Source organism: Engraulis encrasicolus, chromosome 1 (genome assembly GCF_034702125.1).
Source record: "Engraulis encrasicolus isolate BLACKSEA-1 chromosome 1, IST_EnEncr_1.0, whole genome shotgun sequence".
NCBI classification, from domain to species: Eukaryota; Metazoa; Chordata; class Actinopteri; order Clupeiformes; family Engraulidae; genus Engraulis; species Engraulis encrasicolus.
This window is the reverse complement of record NC_085857.1, coordinates 12,016,610-12,033,030: the sequence shown is the minus strand read 5'-3', so window position 1 is coordinate 12,033,030 and position 16,421 is coordinate 12,016,610. Positions and strand designations below refer to the sequence as shown.

General features: G+C 47.1%; 2 protein-coding genes across 5 annotated transcripts in view; one reads left to right on the top strand and one right to left on the bottom strand.

The window, feature by feature from the left end:
* LOC134448116 (hydroxycarboxylic acid receptor 2-like) overlaps positions 1-3,569 on the bottom strand; it is a 4,615-nt gene extending 1,046 nt beyond the window's left edge. The window contains exons 1-2 of the mRNA XM_063197908.1: positions 2,042-3,569; positions 1-1,038 (exon numbers count right to left, since the gene is read on the bottom strand). The exon at positions 1-1,038 is cut by the window's left edge and continues 1,046 nt beyond it. Coding sequence (XP_063053978.1) covers positions 331-1,038; positions 2,042-2,410 — 1,077 coding nt within the window. The 5' untranslated portion in view covers positions 2,411-3,569 and the 3' untranslated portion in view covers positions 1-330. The remainder of the gene's footprint in view (positions 1,039-2,041) is intronic.
* LOC134447844 (CSC1-like protein 2) overlaps positions 1-13,234 on the top strand; it is a 143,560-nt gene extending 130,326 nt beyond the window's left edge. For all 4 annotated transcript variants that reach the window (XM_063197532.1, XM_063197523.1, XM_063197540.1 and 1 more), the window contains 4 exons: positions 8,701-8,868; positions 9,757-9,872; positions 11,736-11,819; positions 12,905-13,234. In XM_063197532.1, the coding sequence (XP_063053602.1) occupies positions 8,701-8,868; positions 9,757-9,872; positions 11,736-11,819; positions 12,905-13,213 (677 nt within the window). In that variant the 3' untranslated portion in view covers positions 13,214-13,234. The remainder of the gene's footprint in view (positions 1-8,700; positions 8,869-9,756; positions 9,873-11,735; positions 11,820-12,904) is intronic.
* The last annotated feature ends 3,187 nt before the right edge of the window (positions 13,235-16,421 follow it).

Here is a 16,421-nt window from a genome sequence, read left to right as displayed (position 1 = left end):
TGACACTTAAGAGTGCATAAACATTTTTGTTACCCTGTAGTAGACCATAACACTGGCAGTATCCATGGCTATCCTGCCCTTCAAAGCCAAAGCACAGTACATTTGACCTTCATGACCCCTGTTGACCCCCGTGACTATTACATGTGTTGGTTATTAACGTTAACAACGTAGGCAATAAACTCCTCACCATTACATCCTAAACCCTAAAACATGTTTAACTGTTTAAAAGTCAAACGTTCTTTCACCAAAGTCAAAATGGTTCATACTGTGGTTACTGTACTGAAAGAGCCAGTACACGCAATGGCCAAGTCCGCCCATGTAGCCGTTCAGCTACGACTCCTCTGTCATCTCATGTTCCTTGAGCTCTTGCTCTTGCCCCAGGCTCGCTCTCCTAACACCACCGCCACCACCACCATCCGAGCCCGCATTCCGACCCCCACCCCCACCTGCGCCACTGTTTTCCATCGCCGCTGCAGACTCCTGTTTGTTTTCAACTCTCGCCCTCAGAAAGGGCAGGTACGTTTCCACGTAGAGCGTCTTGAACTTGGTGCTGCTCAGGCAGTAGACGATGGGGTCCAGCAGCAGGTCCAGGTAGGCCAGGCACTTGAGGCCGTCGTACACCTGCAGCGCCGCGTCCTTGTCCCGCTGCGAGTACTCGGCGCCCCGGCTCACCACCAGCAGCACCATGCGCGATATCGTGCACGGCAGGAAGCAGATGGAGAAGACTGCCATGACAGTGATGACCAGGAACTGGGCCCGCCGGAGCTTGGTGCGGTCGCCGACCCGCGTGCGCCGCAGCCGGGCGTGGATGCCCACGGTGCAGAAGACCAGCACCAGGAAGGGCAGCAGGTTCTGGGTGAAGAAGACCATCTCGCGGAAGGCGTCCACCACGTTGTCCTCGTCGCTGCACAGGCTGTTGCGGAGCGGCCGCAGCATCATGGGGATGGTCAGGGGCAACAGGAGCAGCCACACCACCGCCGCGATGCCCGCCGGGTGCTTGAAGATGCAGCGCGTGCTCTCGCGGCCGGCGTGCACCACCTGGAAGTTAGCGGGTAGACCAGGCACAGCACGGTGGGGGACGCCAGAGACACAATCACAGGGTCAATGACGTGTTTGTAGTAGCAGAGGTCAGGTGGTACAACCAGAGCTAATGCCCATATGCATTAATTCAATTAATGTACAAACTATGAATATGCTTCTTAGATAAGCTAGTGAAAAAAAGGCTGTTAGTGGTATTAGCTTGGTTGCAACCCCTCTGACATCTACTACTTCAAAAACGTCTTTGACCCACTTACGTGAATTTGAACTAGGGAAGTGAACTTTGCCATTCATTCCTGTGAGGAAAGCGAAGTGATGGCAAAAGCAAGCGACCAGGAGCGTCGTGAAAATATACGGCCAAGTTTAATACTATGCAAAGGCGGAGTGAATTTCACCTGTGGTGGTCATTGTGCTATCCAGCCACTTCTGCATGGTGGAGCCAATTATTTTCTTTTCAATTATTCAAAATTATTTATTCTATTCCAATTTAACTCTATTCATGAAATGAATACCTAGAAGTAGCCAGACACCAAGACCACAGTGAGGAATGCAATGCTTGCGAATCAGTTCTATTGCCACTTCATGGGTCATGATTTTTTTTTATTGTATCAATTCTATTCTCTATTTTACTCTATTCGTAACTATGTGTATTCAAATACATATTTTACGATATATTGAATTCGTAAACCCACCTGGAATTAGCGGTAAACGGAGATGACGGTGAGGAATGTGATGCTCACGAATCAGTTCTATTCCCACTTCTTTTTAAAATGAATTCTATTCTAATTTCACTCTATTCGTGACTACATGTATTTAAATACACATTTGACATATACGGAATTCATAAACTCACCTGGAAAAAGCGGTACACGGAGATGACAGTGAGGAATGTGATGCTCGTGAATCAGGTCTAATTCCCACTTCTTTTTAAAATCAATTTCTACTGTATTCGCGAATACATTTGATATTGTACGTACTGTATATTGAATTCATTAGAACTCACCTGGAAGTAGCGGTAGACGGAGATGACGGTGAGGAATGCGATGCTGGCGCCCCGGTTGAGGAAGACCGCGAAGAGCATGGTGCGGAAGACCACCTCGCTCTCGCTGCGCCGCTTGCCCAGCTGGAAGTTGTAGGCCCGCACCGGCAGGCAGAAGAGCAGCAGGATGTCGGCCAGCACCAGGTTAAACAGGAAGATGTTGTTGGCGTTCTTGCTCCTCCAGAACTTGAGCTTGAAGATGAAGAGGTAGATGACGGACACGTTGAGCGGCAGGGCCAGGATGAACTCCCCCGACAACACGGCCGAGTAGAAGACGTAGAGGGGCTTGTTGTCGGCCGTGCAGTTGTCCTCCCCGAGGTTGTCAAACTCCATTGTGTTGGTGTGGATGGGTGTTGGATGATGCACGGGGGCAAGAGGGGCGGGGGAGAATATGGAGGATTGAGAAGGAGAATTCAACGGTTGGTTATTTTGGCCTCATGTGAAAAATCCATTGGTGTCTTGATTATCAAATTGCATTATGAATGAAGAGGGAGAATATAGAGGCTTAAGAAAGATAAATGAAAGGTTGGTTATTCTTTCGTCATGACAAAGATTTGTAGATATCCTCAACAAGATTATCAAGCTCCATTATGTATGTGAATGAAGCACAAGGAAAAAAAGGGGATGGCATTGGAGAAATAACTGTGGAGAAAGAAATAAACAGCTGGTTACTATGTCCTCTGAGAAAAAAATCATCTCTCAATGTGAACACAGAATCCATGAAACCACAGCTGCAATGTGTGGAAGGAGTCAGAAACAAGGGTAGTAAAATGTGGAAGATGGGGGAAAAAAGTCAGCAGCAGTTTATCCTTTTTCTCATGGCAAAAGTCCTGTAGACAACTGGAACAGATGAGACAAAATCCATGAGCCCAAGCAAAACAAGACTTTGGACCACAAAGATAGTAGTAGCCTTTGTCTGAATCATCCCATTGACGTCCATGCAGACACACTACTACCATCCGTCTCCATTCAAGCCAATTTCACCCCAAGCCTCACGCCCTCTCTGTCTGCCTGTTGCAAGCGGGGCCCCCCAAGGTGTGAAGGAACTCCTCTGTATAGATTGAAGCACGGCAATGTGCAGGATGGGGTTAGTCTGTTGTAAGTCAGTTTTCCGAAGTGTAAAAGAACTCCTCGTTTTAGATATAAGCACAGCTCAGCACAGTCCAGGTCAGGATAGAGTACGTCTGTTGTGTAGTAGTGATCCCCAAAAGTTTTAATGAAGAGCGAGAAGAGCCTCGATCTCTCACGGCCTGCCTGTTGCGAGACAGAACCGGTCGAGTGGAGCACAGTGCATGGCAGGGCAGGGTGTAGTGTTGTGTAGTGTTGTGGTTAAACACAGCAACCGATACCTGGGGGCTGGCTAAACTGACTAAGGGCCTGGAAGCCCCTCCCCCAAGAGGAAGTAGGTCATTACTGTCTGAGTTGTCATCTGACAGCTGATCTCCAGTGAATTCCCCCCCCCACACACATACATAAACACTCACACACTCACTGAGCCACATGGACAGACACAGACACAGACACAGACACAGACACAGACACAGACATACACACACACACACACACACACACACACACACACACACACACACACACACACACACACACACACAGACACACACACACACAGACACACACAGACACACACACACACACACACACACACACACACACACACACACACACTAATGTCAACAAAATCAACAAAATGTCCACTCACACGCATCAACATCAACAAAAACAACAGGGAAAATAGCCCTATTACCATTAGCGAGTCATGTCCATTAAGCAGGATGTGGGAGACACTGGTAGGTTACGATGTCGTGGGTTTCTGCCCCCGTGTCCCCTCTTTCCTACGGAGGGATGTGGCATGCAACATGGAACACATTTGGCAACGCATTCGGGAATTGAAATGTTGTTGTCTGCGCAACATGGAAGATATTTTGGCAACGCATTCGGGAATTGTAATGTGGCTGTCTGCATTCCTGGGGTGCATTTCTCGAAAGTGTAGTTTGTTGGTTGCAATGCAATTTCCCATTGGCAACTACCCACGGTGGTAACTGCTAACAACTACGCTTTTGAGAAATGCACCCCTGAGTAGCGTGATCAGATATACCAGACAGCTATGGAGGACTCTGGGCCTTCATGGTACTGTACTGTATGTGCTTTGGAGTGGACAAGACGTTGACATGCGTTGATTATGTCAAACTCAAATTGACAGAGGGCCAAAATCAAAATCTGGAACAAAGTCGCGGGCCGAACCCAACTTTTATTTTAAAAATTGGACTAAAATGATGTGTATATGCGCTTCATACTCATAGTTAAATTTCACACACACTCTTTCCCATCATATATGGTAGTTCAGATGTATCTGCACATCCTGTGACACACCAAATTTCTTATTCAAGTCTTTTCACACTATACATTAATGGTGTATGTGGGCCAACTGTAATACATATTTGAAATGATCTCGCGGGCCGAATAAAATGGCTCCCCGGGCCAGATTTGGGCCCCGGGCCTGAGTTTGACACCCCTGGATTATGTGATGCAGAGGGATGCAAGCTTTAACCCATTTTAGCATCGAGCAACATGCTGTATTCAATCTCTTGAGTGTTTTATTAAAAATATGGGTATGGTAGAGCTGAATGAACACATTCTAATGCTAAATGAGGGTCCTAGCTTTTAAATGCAACTCATTTCATATTTTTATGTGCTTCGGAGGCTGAGATATTTAGGTTTTAATAGGCAGAGGGCACCTTTTCCAAAAAAGGGCTTAAGCTAAAATGGGTAAACAGCACACTGTTATTAAATCTAGTGAGCACAGCAGGAGCACAATTGTTATATATCTCTCTCTTTCTCTTTCTCTTTCTCTTTCTCTTTCTCTCTCTCTCTCTCTCTCTCTCTCTCTCTCTCTCTCTCTCTCTCTCTCTCTCTCTCTCTCTCTCTCTCTCTCTCTCTCTCTCTCTCTCTCTCTCTCTCTCTCTCAGACACACACACACACACAGTACACACAGTGCACAAACAGTCACAAAAGCCTGTAAAGTTCACTCTGCCGTATCCCTTGTATATGAGGCGCGTCTTTACGAGGTCAGATCTAACACACCTGCAGCCTGCATACAGCGACAAAGCCGTAAAAACACCACGCTTGGCCATAACTCGTAACCCCCATCGTCTCAGGCAGGAGGACTACAAAGCACCACTTCACATCCAGTGACGTCGGTTCACATTTGTTTTGTCTTGTATTTACATTGTGTTATTGCACTCTACTATGCTACTGCATATGGCAGAAGATGTGACCATAGCTTGAATACTTTGTATACGCAGACATACAGGCGCACACACACGTGGACTCCTCCTTGAAATTCTTTTCGTAGCACCGCCGTACCAGTGCTATTTATTTTTATGGTTTTTCCCCCCCAAGATCGTGGGTTGGTGCATGTGATTTGACTGAAGCACAGCATACTTACTGCAATTAACGTAGGAATAACTTCTTTGGAGAAACGTAATATTACTAATACTTCGCAGATTAAATAAACTACAGAAAATAGACATCCACATGGCACCAGATTCTTTTTCCTTTCTATTTATGATTTGGTCCTGCTCTGGTTGCACCGGCTTGTTAATTTAAAAGTCTTAGGCACAGTGTAACAACATATATGTACAGTATGGGCAGTCATGTGTAAGCGGTTAGGGCCTCAGACTTGCTGCCCAAAGGTTGCCGGTTCGACACCCAACCCGCCAGGTTGGTGGGGGGAGTAATCAACCAGTGCTCTCCCCCATCCTCCTCCATGACTGAGGTACCCTGAGCATGGTACTGTCCTGCTGCACTATTCCCCTGGGGGGGCTGCCCCCTTGCACGGGTGAGGCATGAAATGCAATGTCGTTGTGTGCAGTGTGCTGTGTTCACTTGTGTGCTGTGGGGTGCTGTATCACAATGACAATGGGAGTTTGAGTTTCCCAGGTGGGCTTTCACTAACAGAATGTAACATGATGTACTCGCCCTGTACCTTAGGGATAGGATTAGGATTAGGATTAGGAATAGGTATGGGCAATGTAACTTAATTATATCACATGTTAACACATGTAGTTACACCATAAAAGACACCGCAAAATTAATTGCCACCATAGCGTCTTTTATGTGATTTCCACCTGCCCTGTCATTTTGGGCAGAAATGCCTGGTTAGAACTTCCAAGGTCAAAGAAATTACATGTCGACGCACTAAAAAAGACACCTCAACTTTTTTTTACTCACTGTAATTTCCACCTGCCCTGCCATTTTGTTCACACATGCCTGAGTGAGCAGACCTTTCAAGGTCAGTTGAAGTAGTAGTTACATTACATTACATTACATTACATTGCATTTGGCAGAAGCTTTATAACCTTTATAATGAAACTTTCATCACAAGCAAATACAAAGTGCACAGGAGATATACAGAACAACAAGTGCAGTTGCAAAAAGGGTTTTTTTTTAATTTTTTATTTTTTTTATTAAGAGTAAATAACGAGTACACACACACACACACACACACACACACAAACTAAACTAAACATCATGTCAGTTGGATGTAGTTAAAATAATAATGATAATAATAATAATAATAATAAAAATAAAATAATAATAATAATAAAGTAAATAGAGTTACATTGAGAAAGACCTGAAAGTCATACAACTTCCCAATCCCCATCTTTTCCAACCTGATCTTGTCATTTTGTGTCAGACAGACCTGAGCGGAGCTTTTCAAGGTCAGGGAAGGTGCCAGAGCCCCCTCTCCCTCTCTCTCTCTCTCTCTCTCTCTCTCTCTCTCTCTCTCTCTCTCTCTCTCTCTCTCTCTCTCTCTCTCTCTCTCTCTCTCTCTCTCTCTCTCTCTCGAGGAAATGTTGTGACATCAGACAAAGTGGATGAACAGGTTCTGACTTGTTCCCAGCCAGCTGACTATGATGAAGGAGGGAGCTGATAGTTTTGGACTTAACCCATTTGTAATGGCATTAATCATCATGACTGTGTGTGATTGTGTGTCTGTGTGTCTGTGTGTGTGCGTGCGTGCGTGCGTGCGTGCGTGCGTGCGTGCGTGCGTGCGTGCGTTCGTGCGTTCGTGCGTTCGCGTGTGTGTGTGTGAGTGCGTGTGTGCGCGTGTGTGTGTGTGTGCCTGTGTGTGTGTGTGTGTTAGAATCACCTAATACACTTCCCAGTACAGTACATGTGTTATTCAATGTAGAAAATCTCTACAGTGAATAATTAAATGAGGCAAATATGTAAGTGACAAAGATCATAGATCCTCCCTCAGCTCCCTCCCTCTCTGCTATTTTAATGGTTTTTCTAAGTAGTACAGTATTTCCTCAGAATATTCACATAGTCATGGACATGACAGAGATGATAGAGGGAGGGAGGGAGGGGGGGAGAGAGAGAGAGAGAGAGAGAGAGAGAGAGAGAGAGAGAGAGAGAGAGAGAGAGAGAGAGAGAGAGAGAGAGAGAGAGAGAGAGAGAGAGAGAAGGAGAGAGAGTGAGAGAGGCAGAGAAGGAGAGAGAGTGAGAGAGGCAGAGAAGGAGAGAGGGGGGATTGAGAGAGAGAGAGAGATGCCATCAATGTCAGCCTACAGTTAAGAAAAAAATTGTGGCTAAAAATGTCAAAGTCAGCAGATGTGTCACTCACACACTCATTCTGTAACTTCTGGCTCAGGAAGGGGAGCAGTAGAACTTTCCGGTAGCTGAGTTTTAGTCATGTCGTCTGTGTCTGTGTGTGTGTGGCGGTGTGCCACTGTGTGTGTACATGACTGTGTGTGTACATGACTGAGTGTGTACATGACTGAGTGTGTACATGACTGCGTGTGTACATGACTGCGTGTGTACATGACTGCGTGTGTACATGACTGCGTGTGTACATGACTGCGTGTGTACATGACTGAGTGTGTACATGACTGAGTGTGTACATGACTGAGTGTGTACATGACTGAGTGTGTACATGAGTGTGTGTGTTCATGACTGAGTGTGTACATGAGTGTGTGTGTACATGACTGAGTGTGTACATGGCAGAGTGTGTACATGACTGCGTGTTTATATGTGCAGGCTTGTGACCTGCATGCAACACACAGATTACCTCATCAGCCCTGAGCTCTAAATGTCTCTCTCTAATCCAATGTTTTTCTGTCTCTCGATCTAATGACTTCATTAAAAAGTGTTCAATCTCTTTTGTTCCTCTCTCTCTCTCTCTCCCTGTGCTCACTCCATATACTTCTCTTTCTCCCTCTCATCCTCTCTACCCCGTCCTTCGTCCTTCGTCCTTTCTCCTCTCCTCTCCTCTCCTCTCCTCTCCTCTCCTCTCCTCTCCTCTCCTCCTCTCTCCTCTCCTCTCCTCCCTTCTCCTCTCCTCTCCTCTCCTCTCCTCTCCCCTCCTCCTCCTCATCCCCTCTCCACTCCTCCTCTCTCCTCTCATTTCCTCTGAATGGGGGGGGGGTATGTTATGCTGTGCGAGGAAGAGAGCTCCTCCCTTCACTATGCTGGATGTTGACCTATTGAGATGGCTGTATCCTGTAATGTGAACTAGTGAAGGTGTTACAATAAATGATGTGTTAAATATTAAGAAAAATATCAATCTTCATTTCCCCCCCCCCCATCCTCTCTGCAGGTCTGATGCACATGCTCCTGAAGCACCTGGTGGACAGGTACAACATGTACTACGCCTACCTGCCCTCCAAGCTGGACAAGAAGATCCACTCGGGGGCGGTCAACCAGGTGGTAGCCGCCCCCATCCTCTGCCTCTTCTGGCTGCTCTTCTTCTCCACTGTCCGCATAGGTAGGAACACGCCCCCCCCCCCTTGTGTGTGTGTGTGTGTGTGTGTGCGTGTGCGTGTGCGTGTGTGCGTGTGCGTGTGTGTGTGTGTGATAGCGTGATAGCGGCCCCGATGCCTCTTCTGGGTCCTCTTCTTTTCCACTGTCCACATAGGTAGGAACAGCGTTAATTTAAAGTCCTGTGATGTTTTTAACACCCTTGGTGTTGTCTGTGTGTGTATGTGTAGGGTTCTTGGCCCCCACTTCCATGTATAAAGTCCTGTGATGTTTTTAACCCCCTTGATGTTGTCTATGTGCCTATGCGGTTGGCAGTTGTTAATATAAAGTCCTGTGATGTATTTAACTCCCTTGGTGTTGTCTGTGTGTCTATGCGGTTGGCAGTTGTTAATATAAAGTCCTGTGATGTCTTTAACCCCCTTGGTGTTGTCTGTGTGTCTATGCGGTTGGCAGTTGTTAATATAAAGTCCTGTGATGTTTTTAACCCCCTTGATGTTGTCTATGTGCCTATGCGGTTGGCAGTTGTTAATATAAAGTCCTGTGATGTTTTTAACCCCCTTGATGTTGTCTATGTGCCTATGCGGTTGGCAGGTGTTAATTTAAAGTCCTGTGATGTCTTTGCTGTGTCCGAGGGAGGGCACGCATACACATAGATGGAGGCGGACAAGAAGGTGCTAGACATTAAACTTGGCTTTATTGTAACTACTGCATAGTAATACAAGTAGGCTTCCTCAGGGTCCTGTCGGTTCAGAAGAGCGTTGAATGGGGGAGCTCAGCATTATATAGCCCCCGCCTAAACGCATGGCATCATGGGAAGTGAAGTTCCATTGTACAGTAAACATCCATACACAACAGTCTTTAACCCCCTTGGTGTTGTCTGTGTCTCTATTCGCAGGGTTCCTGGCCCCTACTTCCATGTTCACGTTCGTGGTGCTCATCATCACCATCGTGGTGTGCCTGTCTCACGTCTGCTTCGGACACTTCAAGTACCTGAGCGCTCACAACTACAAGGTATGACCCCTCCATCTCTACACTGTGTTTGTACAAGTAACAACATTTGTGAATAATTAGAGAGACATTTTAATGCACTAAATAGGCTAAGTCATTGCATAAAGTCAAGTCAAGTCAAGTCAAGTCAGCTTTTATTGTCAGTTTCTTCATATGCACAGGTCATACAAGAAAATTTAAATGATGTTTCTCTCTCTATACCCTGAAAGGACATAGACATGCACAGGACTGACATTTACAGGCTGACATCAAAGTGCAAGACAGGACAAGTAGCAGTGATGGACCAATAAATAATAACTGAGCATTTAACATTGATGAGTGACAGTGATGGACCAGTGATAAAGCAGCAACAATAAGTGATTGAGTATAATCAATCAATCAAATGCATAAATGGATCGTACTGTCTCCAAAATGTATGATGTGACACGTTTATTTTGACAAGTATTTAGCTGGTATGTGGTGAAGACAGACACACACACACACACACACACACACACACACACACACACACACACACACACACACACACACACACACACACACACACACACACACACACACACACACACACACACACACACACACACACACACACAATCCTGGGGGTGTTTTGAATACATTAAAATAATTAATGCCTTTTCTGATCCCAATCTAGATAAACTACTTGAGTTAAGCAACATGTTATCTACGATCTGTCCTGCCCTGCTTAAGGCAGCAGTTTGTAAACGAGGGTAGTTGCTGACAATGACTATGATGTGACACACCCAGTTACACAAGTCCACCCAGCGGCCAATCACTGTGACCTTCCCTCATGGGCTTGCCTATTTGTAGTGGGCAGGGGGTTAAAAGTCAAGTCAAAATAACAACACACAAGTTTGTCCACACGCAAACACCAGCATGCTGCCATTCTGACCCGATTTGACCCGATTTGACCCAATGCCCTGCTTCCGTGTCGTAACTGTGAGACAAACGTCTGGCTGAAAGCAAGAAAATCCGTTCCATTTCGATATTTTCTGTTGGACTGACTTAACTCAACGCGACAAAAGCAGAGTGACTGCTGTGCACACGACTTTTGAAATTTATTTGTTTATTTATTGGCTTATTTTTAAAAAGTTTCACAGAAATTGACAAAATGAGTTAATGGATTTTCAGTTAGCTTGCATAATGTCACTGAGTGACACACTTTCAATGTGTCAATGAGGTTTATAACGGGCACAACTCAACCAAAGTGAAGATCAACTGGTTGCTAGTTCCTTAAGAAATTATCCAAAAGAAAAGAGAGAGAACCACACTCCTAATTGTTTTGAACTATATTGCCGTCAGACTTTTTTGTCTTAACCTTCTTCAGTTTCCAGTTCTGTCTTTCTTTCTTCATGGATTCAGTATAGTAGACATTGAACTGATTTTGTCAGTTTCAGTTGGTTGCGTCACTTGCTGTTAGGACATGGTGTTACTAGTGAGAATCAGAAATAGATTTTGGAGGAAGCATGGCTTGTTGCCGTCCTTCACCATGTGAAACGGCCCCTTTCTCAGAAATCTCTTGATCTCATTCTGATCCCCATAGTACTCTGATCCCCATAGTACTATTTCTTGTTGTAAATATTTACTGACTTTCCGGAACCTTCACTATTGATATAACGTTTCTATAAAGGATTTAGGACGGAAAAATTAATCTCTCTCTCTCTCTCTCTCTCTCTCTCTCTCTCTCTCTCTCTCTCTCTCTCTCTCTCTCTCTCTCTCTCTCTCTCTCCATCTCTCTCTCTCTCTCTCTCTCCATCTCTCTCTCTCTCTCTCTCTCCATCTCTCTCTCTCTCTCTCTCTCTCTTTCTCTCTCTCTCTCTCCCTCTCTCTCTCTCTCTCTCTCAGATTGACAACAAGGACACAGACTCAGACAGTGGCGTGGAAAATGGCCGGCCATCACGGGCGTCACCAACTGCCAAGACAGCCCAGGTAGAGACTGAGGAGCACTTACCTCTTTTGTCCTGTCCGCTGGACTTCCACTTTAGCCCTTGTCTGACTCACTTTAATCTTTAAATCTCTGACTATTATTCTTCTCCATAATACTACATATGCTATTTCTGTTACCCTCCTCATATATTATGGAGAGGGAAAGTCAAATGGCGTGGGAAATGCTTTTCGGGTTGTTTTTGTTTTTGCTTGGTTCGTCCAGGATCTTTATCTTCAACACAAAGAACATATTTTATGTTCATAATTTATTCACATGTATTAACTTTCTCTTCGTTTTCATTCTCCCTCTCCCCCCCTCTCTGCTTTCTACTCCCTCCCTCCCTTGTTCATCTCTCTCTCCTTTCTCTTTTTCCATCCTCCATTTCTCTCGCGCCCCCACCAATTCTCCATCTCTACATTCTCTTTCTTTTCCATCTCCTCTTATCTTTCCATCTCCTCTCCCTCTTTCTCATCCTCACTTCTACGTGATGCTTTCTCTCCTTCTCTTTCTCCCTTCATCACCACATCCTTGCCCTTCTTCAAAATGTTCTGTTTTACTCTATTTCTCCTTTCTCTTTTACTCTGCCTTCCCGCCAATCTATTTCTATCTCCCTCTCTCAACCAACTCCCCCCCTCTCCTCTCCTCTCCTCTCCTCTCCTCTCCTCTCCTCTCCTCTCCTCTCCTCTCCTCTCCTCTCCTCTCCTCTCCTCTCTCCTCTCCTCTCCCCCCCTCTCCTCTCCTCTCCTCTCCCCACCATCCCTCCCCATCTCTTTCCTCTTTTCCCAACCATCTATGCCCCCAACTCTACCTCCTGTTTTATCTCTCTCCCCCCCCCTCATTTTTTCCCTCTGCCCCCAACTCCACCTCCCTCTTTCTCTCTTTACCCTCGTGTTTTTCCCCCTCTCTCTCTCCCTCTCCTCCACCCCTCGTGTTTTTCCCCCTCTCTCTCTCCCTCTCCTCCACCCCTCGTGTTTTTCCCTCTCTCTCTCCCTCTCCTCCACCCCTCGTGTTTTTCCCTCTCTCTCTCCCTCTCCTCCACCCCTCGTGTTTTTCCCTCTCTCTCTCCCTCTCCTCCACCCGCCCACAGCAACAGTCGTACATCGCCCAGGTGCTGCAGGACCCCAACGCGGACGAGGCGGGCTGCGGGGTCAGCCTCAGCAGCGCGGGCGAGGAGGAGGAAGGAGACGGCCGGGGAGGAGGAGGAGGAGGAGGAGGCGGCAGGGGAGGTGGTGCTGGAGGAGGAGGAGGTGGAGGAGGAGGAGGAGGAGGTGGTGGTGGAGGTGGAGGAGGGGGCTCCTCGCAGGACGAGGAGCTAATCAACGGCGGGGGCTCTCTCAACGAGGCCGACTTCCAGTCGGGCGAGGACAGCCTGATTGCCAACGAGGTGCACCAGTGACTAGCGCCCGTGGTGGAGGGGGAGCAGAGGAGAGGAGGAGGAGGCGGTGGAGCTGGAAGAAGAGGAGGAGGAACAGAAGCAGCAGGAGGAGGAGGAGGAGGAGGAAGTGGAGAGAGGCCACCACAGAAAGATGATGACGGACAGAAGCGGAGCCAAGGGGGAGAAGAAGGAGGTGGCGGTGGAAAAGGTGAAGCAGGAGGAGCAGGAGGAGGAGATGGAGGAGGAGGAGGAGGAGATGAAGAAGGAGGACCTCCACAAAGAGGGGATACGAGGGGAGAAGAGGAGGATGAGGAGGAGGAGGAGAAGGAGAGCGCGCCACAGAGAGGGGATGGAGAGAACAGAGGAGAGACGAAGGAGAGGAGGAGAATGGAAAGGGAAGGGGAGGAGGAGAAGGAGAAGGAGGAGGAGAAGGAGGAGGAGAGAGTGCAAAGAGGCGACAAGAGAGAGAGGAGGAGTGAAGAGCAGAGCCCAAGAAGAGTGTGTAACACGGTAGGGAGAGAGAAAAGGAAAGGGAAGAAGAGGAGGGCGGTGGAGGAGCTGGAGATGGAGGAGGTGGTGGTGGAGAGGGGAGGAGAGGAAAGGAGTGGAGATGGAGGGGGAGAAAGGAGTGCTGATGGGAGGGGTAATGGGAGGGCTTACCCACTAGGAACCAATACCATCTAGCTAACGGCAAACACAGAGGGTTACACACACACACACACACACACACACACACACACACACACACACACACACACACACACACACACACACACACACACTAACCAACACAAGGCACTGCCTCTGCCCCTGTGCAACACCAACTAGTTGGACTTTGAGCAGTCATGTAATTGTGCCGGCGGGTCTTGATGACCTCATCATTGTGAGCCATTGTGAGTCTGACTTCACTAGAGGCCTTGTGCTGTAATTAGAAACTCTCTGACGCACACACACACACACACACACACACACACACACACACACACACACACACACACACACACACACACACACACACACACACACACACACACACACACACACACACAAACACACAAACACACACACGTGAACACAGAGTCCACTGCGCACACACACACACACACAAACAAACAGACGTTTTATTTATCATGTCAATACGAACAGCTGCCGTTTACCCATAGCAAAACTCCTAGGACTGCCACCCACACACACACACACACACACACACACACACACACACACACACACACACGCAATAAGAGACTCCAACAAGCCCTCACAGAGATGGGAAGGAAGAATAGGAAAAAAAACGCACTTGACGAAAATGGTGAACTTCCTTCATCCCGCTTCAATCCTCGTTGTCTGTCTAAAGTTCTCTCTTCTCTTTCTCCTGATGGAGCAAATTCCAAAGCCCCTCTCTGTGTGTGCGTCTCAGACTACAGTTGCCTAACTTTGCTTCACAACTCAAATGTTACAGAAATGGGAGACAATACCAATAAGCCATGGGGAGGACTGAGTCATGAGTCGTGAATCATGAAGAGAACCACCTACATGAAATAATTAAGTCCAGGAATTCGGTCGCCATTTTGGACCCACAAACAATGAAGTCATCTGATGGAAGAGGAAAATATGCCTCAAAAGGGTCACCTGCTCCTATCTGAAACTTTTTTTTCTTTTTTAAATGTTTTTTTTTGGTAGGCACTCCAAAAATCAGTATTTTCTTTACCCCTACTGCTATACTACATTTTGCTTCTAAATTGGCCTGATATTTCTTTCCGTGCGTGTGCTTGTGTGTGTGTGTGTGTGTGTGGTGTGTGTGGTGTATGTGGTGTGTGTGGTGTATGTGGTGTGTGTGTGTGTGTGTGTGGTGTGTGTGGTGTGTGTGGTGTATGTGGTGTGTGTGTGTGTATGTGGTGTGTGTGGTGTGTGTGTGGTGTATGTGGTGTGTGTGGTGTGTGTGGTGTATGTGGTGTGTGTGGTGTATGTGGTGTGTGTGGTGTGTGGGGTGTATGTGGTGTGTGTGGTGTGTGTGGTGTATGTGGTGTATGTGGTGTATGTGGTGTATGTGGTGTGTGTGTGTGTGTGTGTGTGTGTGTGTGTGGTGTGTGTGGTGTATGTGGTGTGTGTGGTGTATGTGGTGTGTGTGTGTGTGTGTGTGTGTGTGTGTGTGGTGTGTGTGGTGTATGTGGTGTGTGTGGTGTATGTGGTGTGTTTTTGTGTGTCTTTTTCGCTAGCCCAGTTTCAGTGTTTCAACGTCAGGCATTCCAAAGGAATACTTAAGTGCAATAGCGATGAAGCGAACGAGCCAAAATGGCTGAGCAGGTGACCCCAGTGCATCTCATCTCATCTCATCATGACCCATCCCCAGTCTCCTCCCAACCTAAACCTCTCACCCCCCTGCCCCCTCTGAACTTGGGTTCCTCCTGGGAAGGAAGCGGTCATGTGACGTGGTCATATGACCAGAGTGTTCCACCTCCCTCAGAAGGCCTGACCTTTTGCTCAGTTGATGGGCTTGCCTCTGTCTAGATTGAGATCTGTTGAAGTTTGTCTCCTAGGCAAAACAGTGGACTTGCCACCCCAGGAGCAGCTGGAGGAGCATCTTGGTCTCCCAAGGCCAAGATAGATGCAGGTCACCATGGTTACCATGGATGGAGGAGTATGGTAGCGGAGGAGGGCACAAGGACAGGCTTCCGGAAATGTGAGTGTGTGAGAGAGAGGTTCAGCGGGCCTGGCAGAATGAGGGTTTATTCCATCATCAGTCTGTCTCCACAATGAAATCTCATGACGTGACTTGACTACACTGTGATTTTTCTTATTATTTACCTCGAACATGATGAACAGAGCGACCACCTGCCCCTCCTCCGTCTTTCTCCCGAAGAGGCAATGGAATGTCCCCCCCCCCCAAAAGGTTGTACCCCTCCACCACACCAAGTGACAAGTTGTAAATAACGCCGGGGCACAGGCACTCGCACCTCCCACCTACCATCCCCTGGATGTAATGAGTGTCAGGCCACCCTTCGTGGCTGGCCTAAGTTGTCTCCACCCTGCCATTCCTAACTTATCGTAGCTGGAGTTTCTTACTGGACTTACTGGACACGTCAGTTGACATTTGATGTCGACTGAAGAAGGGAGCAACATTACAGTGCAGAAAACAAAACAAAAAAAGAAGACGATAAAGCTTTTTTTTCCCTGACATTAAAAACACTAAACTTTTCTCGAAACGTTATTATGCCCTCGTGAGACATTG